The 19,008-nt window shown below is 47.4% G+C and overlaps 1 protein-coding gene and 1 long non-coding RNA gene across 4 annotated transcripts in view; one reads left to right on the top strand and one right to left on the bottom strand.

Moving 5' to 3' along the window:
* LOC105607491 (uncharacterized) overlaps positions 1–8,400 on the bottom strand; it is a 74,134-nt gene extending 65,734 nt beyond the window's left edge. For both annotated transcript variants that reach the window (XR_009599325.1, XR_003588204.3), the window contains exon 1: positions 8,249–8,400. This is a non-coding gene — a long non-coding RNA (uncharacterized LOC105607491). The remainder of the gene's footprint in view (positions 1–8,248) is intronic.
* A 3,803-nt stretch (positions 8,401–12,203) lies between these two features.
* SP5 (Sp5 transcription factor) overlaps positions 12,204–19,008 on the top strand; it is a 70,532-nt gene continuing 63,727 nt past the window's right edge. Inside the window, exons 1-2 of one of the 2 annotated variants that reach the window (XM_015093367.4) lie at positions 12,204–12,427; positions 13,130–17,756. In XM_015093367.4, the coding sequence (XP_014948853.2) occupies positions 12,377–12,427; positions 13,130–14,272 (1,194 nt within the window). In that variant the 5' untranslated portion in view covers positions 12,204–12,376 and the 3' untranslated portion in view covers positions 14,273–17,756. Of the gene's footprint in view, positions 12,428–13,129; positions 17,757–19,008 lie in introns of those variants that run through there. The other variant, XM_042243740.2, reaches the window with a different exon arrangement.

Genomic DNA, 19,008 nt, shown 5'->3' with positions numbered 1-19,008 from the left:
CATCCTTGTCCACCCAGGTCTGTGGTGTTGCTTCGGGAGTCATTCTTGAAAGCTCAGCTGAGACTTTGTTTCTTCAGCCCTCCAGTCAAGTTGTAAGACACTGGCAACCTTGGAATAAGTCCCTTTATGCTTAAATCAGGTAGAACTAATTCTACTCACTTAACTGAACCCTGACCAGTACAGTAAGCGAGAGGTAAGTATGAATCCTGGTGTAGGTCTTGGAGCCTCATGTAGTAGCCACCTAGGCAAATCTTCAGTTCAGTTCAGTTGCTCATTCGTGTCTGACTCTTTGCGACCCCATGGACTGCGGCACACCAGGCCTCCCTGTCCATCACCAACTCCCAGAGTTTACTCAGACTTATGTCCATTGAGTTGGTGATGCCGTCCAAACATCTCATCCTCTGTCATCCCCTTCTCCTCCTGCCTTCAATCTTTCCTAGCATTTTGGTCTTTTTCAATGAGTCAGTTCTTCTCATCAGCTGGCCAGAGTAGTGGAATTTCAGCTTCAGCATCAGTCCTTCCAATGAATATTCAGGACTGATTTCCTTTAGGATTGACTGGTTTGATCTCCTTGCAGTCCAAGGGACTCTCAAGAGTCTTCTTCAACACCACAGTTCAAAAGTGTCAATTTTTCAGTACTCGGCTTTCTTACAGTCCAAATCTCACATCCATACATGACTACTGGAAAAACCATAGTTTTGAATAGACAGAACTTTGTTGGCAAAGTAATGCCTCTGCTTTTTAATAAGCTTATCTAGGTTGGTCATAGCTTTTCTTCCAAGGAGCAAGCGTCTTTTAATTTCATGGCTGCAGTCAACATCTGCAGTGATTTTAGAGCCCAAAAAAATAAAGTCTCTCACTATTTCCCCATCTATTTCCCATGAAGTGATGGGACCAGATGTCATGATATTTGTTTTCTGAATGTTGAGCTTTAAGCCAACTTTTTCACTCTCCTCTTTCACTTTCATCAAGAGGCTCTTTAGTTCTTCTTCGCTTTCTGCCATTAGGGTGGTGTCATCTGCATATCTGAGGTTATTGATATTTCTCCCGGCAATCTTGATTCCAGCTTGTGCTTCATCCAGCCTGACATTTCTCATGAAGTACTCTGCATATAAGTTTAATATGTAGGGTGACAATATAGAGCCTTGATGTACTCCTTTCCTGATTTGGAACCAGTCTGTTGTTCCATGTCCAGTTCTAACTGTTGCTTCCTGACCTGCATACACATTTCTCAGGGGGCAGGTCAGGTGGTCTAGTATTCCCATCTCTTTAAGAATTTTCCTCAGTTTTTTGTGATCCACACAGTCAAAGGCTTTGGCATAGTCAATAAAGCAGAAGTAGATGTTTTTTCTGGAACTCTCTTGCTTTTTCAGTGATCCAGTGAATGTTGGCAGTTTGATCTCTGGTTCCTCTGCCTTTTCTAAATTCAGCTTGAACATCTGTAAGTTCATGTAGTATTGAAGCCTGGCTTGGAGAATTTTGAGCATTACTTTACTAGCATGAGAGATGAGTGCAATTGTTAGAAAATAACAAACAAGAAAGACTTAAGAGAGCAGCCAAGAAAAGGGAAAAGAGAGAGAAGAGAACAATTGGAGATGAGAATCTGAGTGATTCTGCAGGGGGAGGGCTAGGATAAGGTATCAGTTCCTACTTGAAACCAAATCATGATCCTAGAACCCACAGAAAAGGGTGTTGTTTCTCAAGACCAAAAGGCCCATGGGTGAGCTGACCTTTTAAATGGAACTGGGGACACTTGAAGACCTAATGTTTGTGTTGGTCCATCCCCAGCTGGACCCCTAAAGACACTGGACTAATACTTATATCCTTAGAATTAGAGCCTTAAACCTTCCAAGGTAAATAGCTGAGTCTGTGTGCCCCCTGGTGGCTTGGGATGAGGGTAAGGGGGAGAGAAGAGTACTCTAGCCAGGAAAGGAAAGGTCATGGGTCCAGACTATCCTCCTTGAGGTCAAACTGTCTTTCTCCTTGGGAGACACACAGAGCAGACATCTCATGTGTGTCTGACATTTTAACCATGAGGCAAATAACAAACACCTTGTAACGTGGCTAAGAAATTACCCAGGTTTCTTGTTTAATACTAGCCCTGCAGAACCACAGACACATACATTGCTTTTCTGATAACAGAAAGACTTGCGTTCCTCAGGGTGGCACTCTATCCTGAAGGTTAAAAGGTTGCCCTCTGAAGTAACATTACCTGGATCCAAGTCCAGTAACAGGATGTAGGATCCTGGGCAAATAACTTAACTCCTCTGTGACACATTTCCCCCACCATAAAATAGGGTTGTGAGAGATTTGATGAGACCCCACATCGCTGTGATGGGCAGCAGCAGTGTGAGCCTCCAGGACGCAGTCACATATGCACACAGCAAGTGCAAGTGCCTGGTGCATAGCGCACAGGTGGTGGCCACCCAGAGGCCACTACCAGCACGCCAGAGAGTTCGTGCTGCAAACCCACCACCTCATAGCACTCCTTTTGTCCAGCCTGTGAGCTACCCCCCACCCCTCCATCCAGGGTGAGGCTAGACTCAGAGGGTTAAAAAACAGATAAAGTCCAGAGTTTTTCGTTTCTTGTTATGCAGACAGAATCTTTATTAGACCTGCATCCAATTAATGCATGTTTTCATTTTTTGCTATTTCCAGATCAAATTTCCAGAAATTTATGTATAAAATTATTGTGTAGCTTAGCAGAAAGATTTATCACTTTCTTCTGTTTTTAGAGGGGAAAAAATGATCCCATAAGTAACAAGACAAGGAAAATCTTTCAATACTCCCATTTTCTATCAGCGTTGGAGAAACAACTTAGGCACAACTCAGTTTTTCCACTGTGTTGTGTGACCTCAGGAAGCCAACCACTCACATCTTTGGGCCTCAGTTCTTTCATCTGCCATCAATGTCTTCCCCAGGGTCCCATGACCCAACCGTGGCTCCACTGCGAGCTCTTCTGTGCTCAGTACTGGATTCCAGACCCCCCAGGCAGGGCACATCTTCTCTATCTCCAGGATCCCCCACTGTGCCTGAGTGCACGGACCCTCTGCACTCATACAGACTGGGTTCCCTGAGCCACGAAAGATGGGAGATGAGCAGAAGGAGCTTGAGCTTCTGCCAGCTCCTACAATGACCTCAGCCCAAGCACTTCTCTGTGCCATTATTTCTCCTGGCATCAAGCAATTATTGTCACAAATCAAAACACAGGGTCACTTTAAAACATGACTATTAATAGATAAACTAAAATAGGAAACGATATTCTTAAGAAAGGAAGTTTGGAAGCCAGCTATGCTCACCACTGTACCACCAATGCCAGCCTCTAAGAAAAGAAGCTAGGTACTATCTTTTCTAGGATGTTTTTTGTAAGGCGGCCTTGTCTGCACTTAAAGATCACTCATAGCCATGCTGTTGAAAGCAATATTTTTGCCTACAGCCCAAAGCAATTTTATATGCCTCAAAAAAAAAAAAAAAAAACCAGCCGGTTTACGTGGGGACCTCCTTCCCACAGAGGTGGGTAGCACCCCAAAACTCCTCCTCCTGCCCCACATGACAGCCCCCACAGCAGGACATCTGCACTGTCCGTCTCCTTACAAGACAGGAGGGGTGAAGACAGGGGCCACATTCTTGTCTGAGGAAATCCAAGTGCCAGTAGAGTGGACTTTAAGGCAGGGCTTAAGCGTGTGGTGGAGTGAAATACCCAGGACAAGGCCTGGCACAAGTAGGTGTAAGCATCACCTGATCTGCAAATCATTTCCTACTGCACTTTCAGTGTGGAATACCCCCACCCCCTTCACTCTCAGCAGTGGCTTTACCAGGTACCTTTAAAAAAAAAAAAAAATTGAAGTATGGTTGATTTGGGCTTCCCTGGTAGCTCAGGTGGTAAAGAATCCACCTGCAATGCAGGAGACCCCAGTTCAATTTCTAGGTTGGAAGATCCCCTGGAGGAGGGCATGGCAACCCACTCCAGTATTCCTGCCTGGAGAATCACCATGGACAGAGGAGCCTGGCGGGCTGCAGTGTGTGGGGTTACCAAGAGTCGGACATGACTGAGTGACTCAGCACAGCACATGTGAAACTAATTTACACAAAGTGTTAGTTTCAGATATGTAACAGCTATACATGCATATGTATGTATACATATTTATCCTTTTAAGGATTCTTTTCTATTGTATTATGGGTTAGTATAAGATATGAATATAGTTCCTTATGCTATATAGTAGGTACTTGTTGTTAATTTTATATAAATATGTATCTTTTAATTCCAAACTCCTAATTTATTCCTCCCCCTCTTTCCCCTTTGGTAACTATAACTTCGTTTTCTCTGTCTGTGAGTCTGTTTCTGTTTTGTAAATAAGTTCATTTGTATCAATTTTTTTAGATTCCACATATAGGTAACATTATATGATTATTTGTCTTTCTCTGTCTGGCTTACTTCACTTGGTATGATAATCTCTATGTCCATCCATGTTGCTGCATACTTTGTGCTTTTAGATGAATAAATAAGGAGCTTCCCCTTGAGTTTCATTTGGCATGGCCCCCGGCAGAAGTTCCTTCCTGCAGTTAGACTTGCTAACCTCTCTCTGCTCCTCATTAAAGGAAGCCCTCACATCTCTACTGCAATCCCCTAGTCTCTAGGCTCTCCACCTACAACCACCCCCTCTTTCTAACATTTCCTTTTAACCACACCCTAAAACACAAATGCAGCCCTTTGCCTTGACCCTGCTACCGGATCCAGCCGCTGCTTAGACTCATAATCCTCTTCCTATCGCCACCTCAGCTCTGAAGATGGATCCTCAAAAGTTTCCTCCCAAATCAGATTAACTCTTTTTCTTACTACCCTTTCCTCTAGCTCTTTACCCCTTTGGTCATGTCCAGTGCTCTTGCTCATCTCCTACCTCTACATTTTTTGTTTTCTCTGGGCTTTCTTGACTCTTTTTCCCTTGGCTGCTTTGATGGTGCTTCTCCCTCTGTTCATCTTCTAATTGGAGTTTCCTCACAAATTCTGCTCTAGCTTTTCTCTACCTGGTTGACCTCCACTCACTTCAATGAGCTCACCTATTCCACCATCACTGCTTTTCAAAAGTTTGTAATTCCTTATCTCTAGTCTTATCGCTCACTTGCACTGCCCACTCCCCACACTTCTGGCTTTCTGCAAGCATTTCCCCCATGAACATCCAGCTCACAGTTTAGACTCAACAGCCCCAAAATGAATTCAGTACTTCCACGTAACTCCAGTCTGTCTTTCTTCCTTAATCTCCCATTTTCATCAGCAACTGAACCATTCTTACCGCTTCACAGGCTAAGCTTTCGGCTCCTTTTGAATTTTTAACAGCTTTATTGAAATATAACCATGTATCATACTATTCATCCATTTAAAGTGGTTTTTAGTATATTCACAGAGTTGTGCAACCATCACCACAATCTTAAAATATTTCACCCCCACCAAAAGAAAAAAGCAATCCAAGAACAATCATTCCCTCCTCCTCCTACCCACCACCCCGCAGAGCCTGGCAACCGCTAATCTCTTTTCTGTCTCTGGATTTGTCTTTTCTAGACATTTCATATAAATGGAAACATCCTATAAATGATCTTTTGTGACTGGTTTCTTCCACATAATATAAGCTTTTCAAAGTTCACTCAGGTAACAGGTGTCAGTATTTCAGACTTTTTACAGCTGAATAATATTCCATCATATAAATGTAACACATTTTGTATATCCATTCATCAACTGATAGACATTTGAGCTGTTTCTACCTTTTGGCTATTGTGAAAGCCAAATAATGTATTTCAGTGATGGCTAATGCTATTGAGCGTCTTTTCATGTGCTTATTTTCCTTTTGCATATCTACTTTGGAGAAATGTCTATTCAGATCCTTTGCCTTTTGAAAAAGTGCTTTAGTTTTCTATTGTTGAGTTGTAAGATTTCTTTATACATTATGGATACAAGTTTGTTATTAGATGCATCATCAGTAAATATTTTCTCCTATTCTATGAGTTTTTTCACTGTTTTGATGGTATCCTTTGAAGCACAAAGTTATAAATTTTTACAAAGTCCAGTTTATTTTTTCTTTCGCCACTTACACTTTTGGTGTATCTAAGAAGGCACTGCCTAACCCAAGGTCATGAGGCCTTAATCCTATATTTTCTTCCATGACTTTTATATTTTAACTCTTGTATTTAGATCTACGATCCATTTAGAGTTAATTGTTCTGTGTGATGTAAATAAAATGACCAACATCATTCTTTTACATGTAGGTATCCAGCTCTCCCAGCACCATTTGTCAAGAGAGGGATCTTTATTTTTCCCTTTGTTTCATCTCTTAATTTCAACCTGTCAATCAAGTTTTGCTCTTTTTCCCTTTAAAGTGTTTGTCATCCTTTCACTACCCACACTAGTTCCCAGATTACACCTTTACCATCTCACACTTAGATGACTGCACTTATCCTTCCAAGCGCTCAGCAAGCCAGCCCTCCTAAAGAAGGAAGTTTAATAAATGAACTGAGTTTATGTAATTCACCTGCTAAGAAGCCTACATAAAGTCCTCCTACATACAGCATCTGGGCCAAACTCTAGTCCTTGACTCTCTAGCCTGGCTCCACTGTGTTTACACCAGCAAACCTAAGATGTGGAATTTCACCTCTCATGGTTATTCAGCTTCTCCCTGAAGGGGAGTTCTCTTTCATTGCTGTATCTTACCCTCTCTTTTCTATGAATTAAAGTTCCATAGGTCCTTAAAGTCTCCTTCAAACGCCAGCTCCCTCGTAAGCCTCCCTTCACCACTCCAGCCCTGAGTAGTGCTCTCCTTTGAGTCCCGACTGCATAAGTGTGTTCTGTAGCACCAACCACTAGGCAGACGACACTGTTACACACAATTCTGCTCTGTCACCCAACACCAGTAAGCATCTGCTGAAGTTCACAGCGCTGTAAGGGCCTGACACACTTATGCAACTCTTGTTTCCTTCTGCCATCAAATGCAGGAGTCTAACTGGATGAGATAAATTATCCCTCCTAGATTTAGAATTCCACTTATCCATCCATTACATACTGATCCAAATTTGAAGCTTAAAATGAAAGTGAAAGTCACTCAGTCCTGTCTGACTCGTTGTGACCCCAGGGACTTCACAGTTCATGGGATTCTCCAGGCCAGAATACTGGAGTGTGTAGCCTTTCCCTTCTCCAGGGGATCTTCCCAACCCAGGGATCAAACCCAGGTCTCCCACATTGCAGGCAGATTCTTTACCAGCTGAGCCACAATGGAAGCCCAAGAATACTGGAGCAGATAGCCAATGGCTTCTTCAGAGGATCTTCCCAACCCAGGAATCAAACGGGGGTCTCCTGCATTGCAGGTGGATTCTTTACCAACCAAGCTATCAGGAAGCCCACTGAAACTTAAAGTTAATTCAACGTTTCCAGTTCAAGAAACTTTCAAACTAAGCTTGTGTTTTCCAAAGATTCCTCAGATTGTAATTCCTTGTTACTGAACCATCTTGGCTGTAATAATGATCCAGGCCCTGTTTCAGACACAAATATTAGGGCATCTGTGATTTGGTCTACAGTTTAAACTGCAAAAGATCTCCAAATCCTCAAAGTTAACTTAGAGTGTGTCAGATTGAAACCCCCACCCACCCACCAACCATTAGAAAAAAATCTTTCAAATTGAAGGGGCAAAGTTTGATCCCTTCTCTGTTGAGAGTTGAAAACAACAATAGCAGCTTTCTCCTCTAGTGGGACTTCAAAAGGCTGCCGAGTAACTGCTCTAAGAATACTTGGTTGTAGATGGCTGAAGAAAACGCACAGTCATCCTCCTGCGACTCTGCTCTACTACCACCAGGAAAATTCTGCCCTCTCCCCTCCCAGCACCTTTAATAAAGCAATGATTGGTACTGTATTAACTAGATGAATGCGAAATCTTGCAAGGTTAAGCCTTTCGCAGAGTGGGGGCGAGACTGGGCAATCAAACAACACACTGCTCTAAAGAGCCAGTGAATTAAGAATTTGTTGAAATTACCTAAATTATGTATAGATTTTTTTTTTTTTTAAGTCAACCGAAGACGGGAGACCTGTTGGATTGATCCCAGGGGCATGGGTCTCATTTGCTGAAAGAAAATGCCTGAGGAGAGTTACTAGGCCCATCCCGAAGTTGCAACCCCAGAGCTCTCAGTAAACAACGTTTTTCCGTAGTGGATTCTGGAGCGCGCACAGCAGGTCCGTCCATAGCGGGAATTCCTGTGCGGGTTCACCTACCCGCCTCTCCTCGCAGGTGGCACCCCGTCAGCACTCGCCGCCCGCCCTCGAAGAAATCGACAGGCAGACTTCGCAGCCTGGAACCCTGCTGCTTGGAGAGCTGCTGCGAGAGCCGCTCCACTGCGCCGGCCGCCGCCCTGAGGCTAGTATTCAACCTCCCCGCCCCCCGCCGCGGTTAAAGTTTGCTCCCCATTCGCCGCTTCCCACCCCTGCCCCCCACCCCCGCCTCCGCCCTCAGGCGGGAGGACCACAGAGGAGTTCCTGGGTCCTCCATGCACAAACACACCCACCAACAAAGGAAAGCCCATTAAATCTTCCCTCCTGCGAACTCGCGCCCCAGCGGATACTTCTTTGAACTGACCCCCGCCCCCGCAGCCCCCGAGCCGTCTGGGGCTCGCCCGGCCCTCCCGGGCTCACTCCCTCCTCCCGGCTGCGCACTTCTGCCTCGCGCTTGGTCTTTGATGTCTCTTTACATTATGGCAGAGCAGCCACACGCTCTTCCCGGGCGCCGGGCTTTGTGTAACGGAACTGACATTTGGCCTTGATACCTGTATCTCTTGGTGATTGCAACAAATTTCTAAAATAAATATTGTACTTTGATCTCCCGGCATTGCATTTTTAATGGACGCACCGAACATTACTTCATTAAGAATAAGTTTTCCAGGAGCCCCGAGTGCAAAGAGAGAGCGGATAAACAGCACTTTGTAAAAGTCTCTCTCCAAACTCCAGCTTGCGCCTGGGAGGGCTGGAATCCCCGAGGGCTTTCACAGATGGAGGCGAGGCCCAGAGCCAGGGCTTCAATCACGGGAGGGTCTACTGTGCATCCACACTATCCGAAAGACTTTGAATATATTCACCTCTTTTAAGCCTATGAAGACTCTACATGGTGAGCAGTGCTATAACCCCCATTTTACAAACTGGGAAACTGAGGCACAAGGCAGTTGAGTAACTTGCTGGCCAATGTCACCAACTGAAAAGTGGCATCTAGAAATCTGCCTTCAGAGTTTCAGAGTCGGAGCTATTAACACCAAGTCAGTACTCTCTCCCTGCTGGCCATTGATGGAGGTGTATTGGCTAATGGGGCATCTTGGAGAAAAGGTTCTCTTCTGTAACAACTATGGAGATGTGAATTGGGTTTTCTAGCCTTTTTGTTTAAATAGCGATCCGATTTGGCAAATAAGAATGCCTCTAGCTTGCTTGTCCCAGCCCGGGCGGCGCTCCCCTCAAGCATTGATAGTGGGAGGTCGAAGAGCTTACAGGAGCTCAAAAGGAAGCTCACTAAGGGACCAGGTCTGCTTCCACAGTGCGGACAGGTGCCTGCATGAGTGTGCACCGTAGGGACTCCCTGGCCTCTGACAGTTATGCGGGAAAGGGCTCCTTCCTGTCCCAGGTTTCGCACGTAATTGATTTCTGGTCTCCTGTGGAAAGATGTAGGTCTGCCTGGCCTCGGAAGCAAAACACTAAGTCCCCTCCCTTTCCTGGCCCCCAGGGCACTGGGACCACCTCTTCAGCAGTCAGACTGTGTCAGCCGAGCTGTGCAGTCACTGCTCACTGATCTTGGGTGGCACCTTGTTGGAAAGAAGAGGGGCATGCAAGTACAGGGCTTGCAAAGTGCTCAAACATAGTATTTGGGCTGCATTCAGACCATTCCTCTTCAGCAAGAAGTTTATTTGCTGGCTTTGGGCACGGAGGATGGGCTGGTGTTGGGCTTCCCGGTGGCTCAGACGGTAAAGATTCTGCCTGCAGTGAGGAAGACCTGGGTTTGATCCCTGGGTTGGGAGGATACCCTGGAGGAGGACATGACAACCCACTCCAATATTCTTGCCTGGAGAATCCCCATGGACAGAGGAGCCTGGTGGGCTACAGTCCAAGGGGTCGCAAAGAGTCGGACGCAAGAGAGCGACTAAGCACACAGCATACAATGCGAGTGCTGCTGCTGCTGCTAAGTCGCTTCAGTCGTGTCCGAGTCTGTGCAACCCCATAGACGGCAGCCCACCAGGCTCCCCCATCCCTGGGATTCTCCAGGCAAGAACACTGGAGTGGGTTGTCATTTCCTTCTCCAATGCATGAAAGTGAAAAGTGAAAGTGAAGTCGTGTCCGACTCTTAGCGACCCCATGGACTGCAGCCCACCAGGCTCTTCCATCCATGGGATTTTCCAGGCAAGAGTACTGGAGTGCGGTGCCATTGCCGAGTGCAGAGGGCACCGATACACGGCCCAGACTCCGAATCAGAAGTTGGTGTTGGGCTAACTGCTGGCGCCGCACGGCAAGTTGGACCACCTGATCCGACTTCTCATGTAATTCTCCTGCGGTACCGAGAGAACCGTACCCAGGAAGGCTGGATGCAAGATGGTTCAGAGGATCCCTGCACGGTCCGCGGCCTCGCAGGGAGGAGGCGGCGTACCTGGAGGTTGCACGCGGAGCGGAGTAGGCCCAGCCCAGGAGGCCCACTCTGCTGAGCGGTCACACGGACCGTGGCCGCCGGTGGGAGGCCTCAGCGGCTATTCCCGGCCCCTAATGCCTTCCAACGCGGTGAGGACACTGCCTGCCCTACCAGGTGAGGAGATCTGGGTGTTCGGACGGCCCCCGCAGGACGCGCCCTGGGCCGGAGGCAGGAAGATAGCCAGCTGTCCCTCCTCGGCTGGGCAATGGCTGCGAAGGTTTGGGGGAGAATACACTGTGGGGAGCGTTTTCCTGACCCCAAGGAAGCATGTCCCGAGACTGAAGAACTTTTTCTTTACAAAGGTGACAGAAACAACAGTTTTTACGGACTTTTCTTTCCACGTAGAGAGCCACCCTCGTACAATCTCTGGTTTGCTCAACGACAGCACCTACAGGCTTTCTCCCCGGCGCCTTACTGTTTTCTCCCGGTAGTTCCCTGCAGGTGTGTGCAGTTTGCAAGAGGGCGCACTCGCCTGGCGGGCCTTAGCGCGGCGGTGGGGATTTCTAGTATCTCTGGGGGTTTCAGTGGGGCCTATGGGGTCGCACAGAGTCGGACACCACTGAAGCGACTTAGCAGCAGCAGCAGCAGCAGCAGCATAGAGGTCAGGGCCCTGCCCAGAGAGAGAAAAGCGAGATAGCAAATATTTTTCCCTCGGGTTGCCCTGGGTGTCCTGCCAAGCTTGGCTTCGGCGGTAATCACGGCTTGGGATTTTCCCAGGCTCACTATTTGCAAAAGTTGTGGCCCGAGAACTTCCAGATCGCCAGGAGGAACGTCGCAAGTGAGGCGGGAGGCACTGGAGCGCGTGCGCTACTATCCTGCGCCCTGGGCGGCCGCCCCGCCCCGCCCAGGGTCACAGAGCTGCCGGCCTCCCGGCTGCCGCCCTGTTGGAGATGGAGGCGGGAGCACGCGGCAGCTGGGTGCGGGGCTCCCTCGGGTCCAAGGTGTGCTCGGAGTGAGGATGTGCTCGGTCCTCTGCGTCTGCTGTCCGGCTGTAGGGTGTTAAGTACGTTGGGAGAAGAGAATTACCCTCATCTTCGTCTCCAAGTCCCGCGCCTGGAAGCCGAAGGCAGATTTCTCTGGAGATAACAAAGACACTTTGTCACTTTGGGCGCTGCCTCGGTGCAAATCTTTAATTGCAAGGGAGTAGGGGGAAGAGGGAGATCGAGTGTCTCAAGCAACCCAAGCGCGGGTCTCCAGGCGGCAAGGCCCCCTTTGATCAGGAAAATCCAATTATTTGTGTATATACATTTCCCACATAGTGATTACTTCATTAATTGTCCCGCCTTTATCTCCTCCCTTCCCATCCCCCCTAATAATCAGTTCTTTTATCCAGACCAACAAACACACCATAGGAGCTTTGTGGATTCAAAGGATTTGCTTTCGCTTCTGAAAGAGCCGCTATTCTTTGATGATTGGGTAGCGGCAAACTTCAAAGCCATAAATCTTCCCTCTGACTGGCTGGCGGCCCAGCAAAGTCCTTATCAAATTCTTGGAGGTGATCCTGAAGCGCTCAGACCGCGCGCTGGGCGAGCGAGCCGGGTGCGGCGAGGGGCGCGGGCAGGGAGGGCCCCAGCGCGCAGGGCGGGCGCCGGGAAGGGACGCTGGGCGGCCCTTCGTCCTCGCCCTCGGGTCTCCATGCCTCAGCAGCGCCCTGCTCCGCAGCCAGCGGCCCGCAAGCCGTAGCCATGGCCGCCGTGGCCGTCCTCCGGAACGACTCGCTGCAGGCCTTCCTCCAGGTCAGGGCTGGGCTTGGAGGCGGGCGAGGGAAAGGTGGGAAGGGTCGTGTCTGGATCTTTCCTTGTACTCTGTGCCTCCTGAATTTCAAAGAGAATCCCGCTAGGTGGGTGTCAATGAAGCGAGACCTAGGGGTGCCCGTACCAACTTCACACCCAACCTTGGTGTCAAGAGTGTGGCCTCTGGGGGGAGGGAGGCGCGTTTGCGGGGGTTGTCCGGAGGTGCGCCTCTGGCTGAGAACCGGCCCCAGCTCACCGCGCTGGGCCCTCCTGGGGCGGGCGGAGGAGGAGCGCGAGAGTAGAGTGGAAATGAGAGCTTAAAAGATGGGAGGGAAGGTAGATGAGCAGCCGGGCTGTGGGTGTTTCCAGACCCTTTCTGACCGCGGAGTCGGGAGTGGCCCGTCGGATCTCTCTCCCCTCCTACTTTGTGCCTGCTCCCTCTGAGACTGGATAGCAACTCTCTGCACCAAGTAGTTTAACAGGAAGCGCTCGCGCTTTCTGCCTCCAGGTAGCGAGGGCACCAAAAGTTTCCCCTAACTGGTGGGTGCGTGCGCAGGGTGCGGCGGCCAGGGGAGGGACAGCCGGGACAGGGGAGGGGCGGCGGTATTACAGCCGGCGTGCGGGAGGCGGGCCGACCCGGAGACCGCGCTTGGAGCGCTTAACCTTTTGTCTCTTCTCCGCCCTCCCCTGCCGCCGCCTATGCAGGACCGCACCCCCAGCGCCTCCCCGGACCTGGGCAAGCATTCGCCCCTGGCGCTGCTAGCCGCCACCTGTAGCCGTATCGGCCAGCCGGGCGCCACGGCGCCCCCGGATTTCCTGCAGGTGTCCTACGACCCCGCGCTGGGCTCGCCCTCCAGGCTCTTTCACCCGTGGACCGCTGACATGCCGGCGCACTCGCCCGGCGCGCTGCCGCCCCCGCACCCCAGCCTGGGGCTGACACCACAGAAAGCGCACCTGCAGCCGTCCTTCGGGGCGGCGCACGAGCTGCCGCTTACACCCCCTGCCGACCCCTCGTACCCCTACGAGTTCTCGCCGGTCAAGATGCTGCCCTCGAGCATGGCGGCGCTGCCCGCCAGCTGCGCGCCCGCCTACGTGCCCTACGCGGCCCAGGCCGCGCTGCCCCCCGGCTACTCCAACTTGCTGCCCCCGCCGCCGCCGCCACCGCCGCCCACGTGCCGCCAGCTGTCCCCCAACTCGGCCCCCGACGACCTCCCGTGGTGGAGTATCCCGCAGGCCGGCAGCGGTCCGGGAACCTCGGGGGTTCCAGGGGGCAGCCTTTCTGGCCCCTGCGCCGGGGCCCCCCACGCGCCGCGCTTCCCCGCTTCGGCGGCCGCCGCTGCAGCTGCCGCTGCCGCGCTGCAGCGGGGCCTGGTGTTGGGCCCGTCGGACTTCGCGCAGTACCAGAGCCAAATCGCTGCGCTGCTGCAAACCAAGGCCCCCCTGGCGGCCACGGCCAGGAGGTGCCGCCGCTGCCACTGCCCCAACTGCCAAGCGGCGGGCGGCGCCCCGGAGGCAGAGCCGGGCAAGAAGAAGCAGCACGTGTGCCACGTGCCGGGCTGCGGCAAGGTGTACGGCAAGACGTCGCACCTGAAGGCGCACCTGCGCTGGCACACGGGCGAGCGGCCCTTCGTGTGCAACTGGCTCTTCTGCGGTAAAAGCTTCACGCGCTCGGACGAGCTGCAGCGGCACCTGCGGACTCACACGGGCGAGAAGCGCTTCGCCTGCCCCGAGTGCGGCAAGCGCTTCATGCGCAGCGACCACCTCGCCAAGCACGTCAAGACGCACCAGAATAAGAAGCTCAAAGTTGCTGAGGCCGGAGTAAAGCGGGAGGACCCGCGGGACCTGTAAGCCCATTTGGGGCTACTCGAGACCTCTCCTGCCTCGGGCTCCCTACCCAGCACCTCTTCGGGGAGGTTGGGCGAGGTGGGGGGGTGGGGCGCCTGTGGGCAGCCGGCCAAGGGGAGTCCTAACAGAGGCACTTGCCTCTTCCTGCTTGCCTTCCTCCCAGAGCGACGCCAGGCCTCCAACTCCCTGGCCGGCCTGTGGACGGGACCCTGTATCCGGGAGGAGCAGGGGTGGTGGAGTTGAGAGCTCGGCGCCAAGAAAAAGAGGCTCTCAACCATTTCCCCCCAATCTGGGAGACCTGCATTTAGGGGGATCCACCCTGGGCTGACCTTTGTGTACAGCAGACGCTACTGAAATCAAAACGGAAGGACCTTGAGAGATTTGAAATAGTGCTCGAGTTTTTTGCTAGGACTGGGCCGGGCTCTGTACAGGTTATTTAATAGCTTTCTTAATAATTATAATAACATTAATTAAAATGTTACTTTTGTCCTCAGCTCCATGCAGAGCTACAGCATGAATTGTCTCTGTAAAGCAATCAGCAGTTGCAGCGTGAAAATAAATACGTTAACTCCGGGGTCACCTCGGCAAGACCCCGCTGAGCCGGTCTCACTTGATCTTTTCTTCTTCCGGGAGGCTTTACAAAGCGGTCAGGTTTCGCCAGGAATTTGAAGGCTGCTGTGGGCTGCCTATGTCCGAGGCTTCTTTGGTTTGGAAGGTTCTGGTCACGTAAGTTGGGCGCAAAGATGCGGAAAGTAGGAGGGCAGGGTCAGTTTTGTGGTTAAGAGGTTAGGGTAGGATTTTCCCATCACACCTTGAGTTTCTCGCGCGGCCTTAGGATTTGACCGGAGACTGTCGGGCTTCTTTTAAAAGTTGATACCTGCTGTACGTATAGTACGCGATCTTTTTATCTGGTGAATTGCCTGTGTCTTTCTGGTTGTTGATACTCTCAGAGTTCACAGGTAAACTGGGCTTTCTCCTGGCAGCCGGCCATGCTGCGGTCTGCAGAAGTGCTAGTAACTCAAGGATCTGTTCAAGATGAGATTCTGGACAGTTACCGAGTAACTGGGGGCCCTTTTTCCCAGGTGGGTCTTTGCCCCGGAAAGAACCGCCTCTCCTGTATTTCAGCCCCGTCATGATACACAACTTTGTCTTGCTTGTTCTCTTCTTAATTCTTTTGCTGTGGAAATCATACCAGTATTGTTTCACAATAGCCACTTTGGGATTTCTCCCTAGGCCTGGAAGTTTAGCTCCCTTTTGTGTCTTGGGACTTTATTTTTTCGATCACTGCAGTAGACTAAGATTTTTCTCAGGAAGGAGCCGGGAATACTCATCTCTAGGTTTTTCACCTGTCTCTAAAGTGTGAAATTTTAAATGTGAAGTTTACAACTGTTTGAGTTTTTAACCTGAAACTGAAACCTCAATTTCTGACTTAGAACTAGCAAAGAACAGAAATTGTTCCCAGTTTTGTCAGTGTTAAATTGACTGGCATCATTAATGCCAAATTTCCATGGAACTAAATAGTTTTTTTCATGGTAGTAGAGGTGTATATAAATTGATAGGATTTCACAGTTAACACACTGTGTTCCCTTGCCTTTTGTTTGAAGTCAAACTTAGGGGTAAGTTCTTGAAAAGCAGGAGGGTTGTGCTCCAAGACCTGATGTATCAAGTAAAACTCAACCAGCAACATAATTGAGATGAAAATTACTTTTACACTCCTAAGAAATAGCATTTTTTACTTTGTAATTTGGGACAAGGTAATAACTACTAAAATCATTATGGGAATTGGTCTTAGAACCAGTTACTCTCATTAGAGATTTGGGAATTATTCAGTGACAGACTGGAATTCTTTACCTGGGAAGGGCAGTTTGAGCTGCCTAAATTCTCAGGGCTATGACAGTTTGCAAGTGATAGTAATAAAGACGCTGCACAGTAACACTAATATACATCTAATGTGTGATCTTAATCTACATCAAGATTCTTGAGAATCATTTCTAGGAAGAATTACAGAAACTCTCACACCTGAACCACGCCCTGGGATTGACTTCAGAGCCAGAAAGGTTTTTTGGCAGATGGTAGGAAAAGAGAAATCCTTGTTAGAGAGTGAAAACACCAAGGGCTTCCTTTAGGCTTGAAATGATTCTTTTAATGTGAAAGAGAATGCCCTTGGTAAAGAAATACAACTGACAATACTGTAGTAAATCTACTAGCTTATTGACAGCTATGATTGTTTAGTATTCAAACAGATGAAGTGTTGAAGATAAAGTTTCTTTGTAACTTTAACTTTGTCATTAAGAAAAAAAAAGGTAAAATGTATGAAATTTAGTATCTAAACAGATAAGGTGTTGAAGACAGTTTTCTTATGCCTTTGTGATGGTGAAGAGAAAGGTAAAATATATGGAATTTATATAAAAATACAATATTTATAATTTAGGTAGAATGAAGTCATCTGATGACAGATCACTTTCTTATGTTTTTACTTAGTTGAACCTGCAAATTTTAAAAGCTTGGTAAAAGTACAGGCTCTAGATCAAAGGTACAGCTGAAAGACTGTTCCTTCCTATCAGTGCAAATCTATTTCAGTTACTTTAGAAAAAAATTCTATGCCATTATTCAAGTAGAAGCCAGGAAGTCACAATAATGTGATATTATTATCCAAGTGTAGGAAAGCATTTCATGTTTATACTGAAAAATAAGCTAATAAATGCTCAGAAATACAAATTGGGCAGTGAAGAAATGTATCAGCTTATGAAAGCTGTTAAAATGTGAACTGCTGCTGCATGCTTCATTTGTTTTATTGAACTGCAACCTACTATGGTATTAACCACTTAGGACTTCCAAAAATTATTTTAAAATACATCAGTATGCAAGAAATATGCATAAAATATGTAAATTAAGCACACTTAGCAGAAATTTTAATGAAATTCAAATTTAAAAGTTCAGAAGCAAATTACTGTTAATGTAAACTAAACTTTAGTTTTTATTTGGAACTTAGCCATCATCCAAAAAGAGTTTGAATCCAGGTGAATCCACCAACTGGATTCAAGGCTCTGCTTAAAGACCCCAGAACCCAATTCAACTGAGTTTTAAAAACCAATTGAAGAAACTATGTTAATGATGGCTTCAAGTGTCAATAGACATTTTTTAAGCAACTGTTTTAGTGGCATGCAAATATAATATAAAGGCGTTTCTGTTATGTATATAATATAAAGATATTTCAGAAAGTTCTAAAATAAGTGTGATGTGATTAAGCTTAACACAGCTGATAAATGAACCATTTGACTGAAAATGTGAGAACATGGAGAAACTGAGTCATCACTAATTTAGGTAATTTGGAGTGACATGTTTCTGAACTTGTTAACAACTCGATAGTTTTCTGCTTTTCTTGAGGAATAATTGTGCAGATTTACCTTTAGCTGACCACTAACTTGGAATAGTTTTGGTAATGAAAGTAAATTATGTTCAAATACAACTGCATTATTCACCATTGTATTAGTCTTTTCACTGTGTTGTATATGTGGCTTTATTTTCCTTTAACCTACCTATTTGAAAAATTAATATTGATGAGATTGCTTCTGGCAGAAACCCATGTCAAACAGTATTTGTAGAAAAGGCAGTTTTTCAGCACAATTTCTATCCTAATACTTCTAGACTGTAGGTATTCAGTTTAAAGCAGTGTCTTTCCCATTTGTTTTGGGTCTACTGTGAGAGTTTCACAGAATGTCACTAAAGCGGTCACTTGCCTACATTAACACCTACTAAGTTGTTCAGAGCTCAAAAATTGTGAACTACTTTTATTTGTGTTAGCTGACCACGTTAAATAATGACTAGTTGTATAAACTGTCTCACTAGAAAATCGTCGATTAAGGAATCAGATTCAAGGCTTAAGCTTTGTTTTATGGTAATTGTAATTATGCTTTGCTAATGTACCAAACTGAGGGCCACTCAAAGCAAGTCATACTAATGTGTAATGGGGAACTTAGAAGAGTATGGTGAGACCAAGGGCAGCTCTGAAATGAAAACATGTGCCAAAATAGTGTAATAAACTAGGAACGGATAAGGAAAACAGCTGATAGAAAGGTGAATGTTGCTAATGAGACATAGATTTAGAATAATACACCAAAATGACAGGTTTCATTATTGGGCCACTCTGATGGTGACCTGATTCATGTAGCAATTCAATATATGTGTAAACAGTAAGTTTTTCTCTGGTGTTCAGACTCAGCACATTTTTGCATAAAGATCCTTGTGTTAATTGCTCCTCGATTGTTTTTAAAGAGTCTGCATTGTTCAAATTAATTTATGGACACTGTAAAATAACTTATATAATGGTCCTTTCTATAACGAATAAGTGATATTGTTCAGCAAAGAGGTAATCAAACAGTTATGGACAATCTTAAACTTTTTAAAAATAGTTTCACAGTTTCACTGTTAACAGTTTTTTATCAACTGAAGATTTGCATGTGATGATTGATATAGTATTCATTTTCATGCTGACATTTTGATGACTTCCCTCTCTAGACTTTATATACTTCTCCTTCCATGTCTTTAGCAATTATGCTGAAGCATAATCCCCAACAGGGTATTTGACACTTAATTCATAATTCAACCATGCATGTGAACTGCAGTCATTTCTGCACAACACATAATAAACTATATTAACTAATAGATTTTGATTGTCTACCTAATGCCAAAATTCAATTCAGGGGAAATAAATCAAGTTCCTAGTTGGATACAGATCT

Source organism: Ovis aries, chromosome 2, assembly GCF_016772045.2.
Source record: "Ovis aries strain OAR_USU_Benz2616 breed Rambouillet chromosome 2, ARS-UI_Ramb_v3.0, whole genome shotgun sequence".
NCBI lineage: Eukaryota > Metazoa > Chordata > Mammalia > Artiodactyla > Bovidae > Ovis > Ovis aries.
The sequence above is the reverse complement of the archived record's forward strand: the minus strand, read 5'-3'. Positions and strand labels throughout refer to the sequence as shown.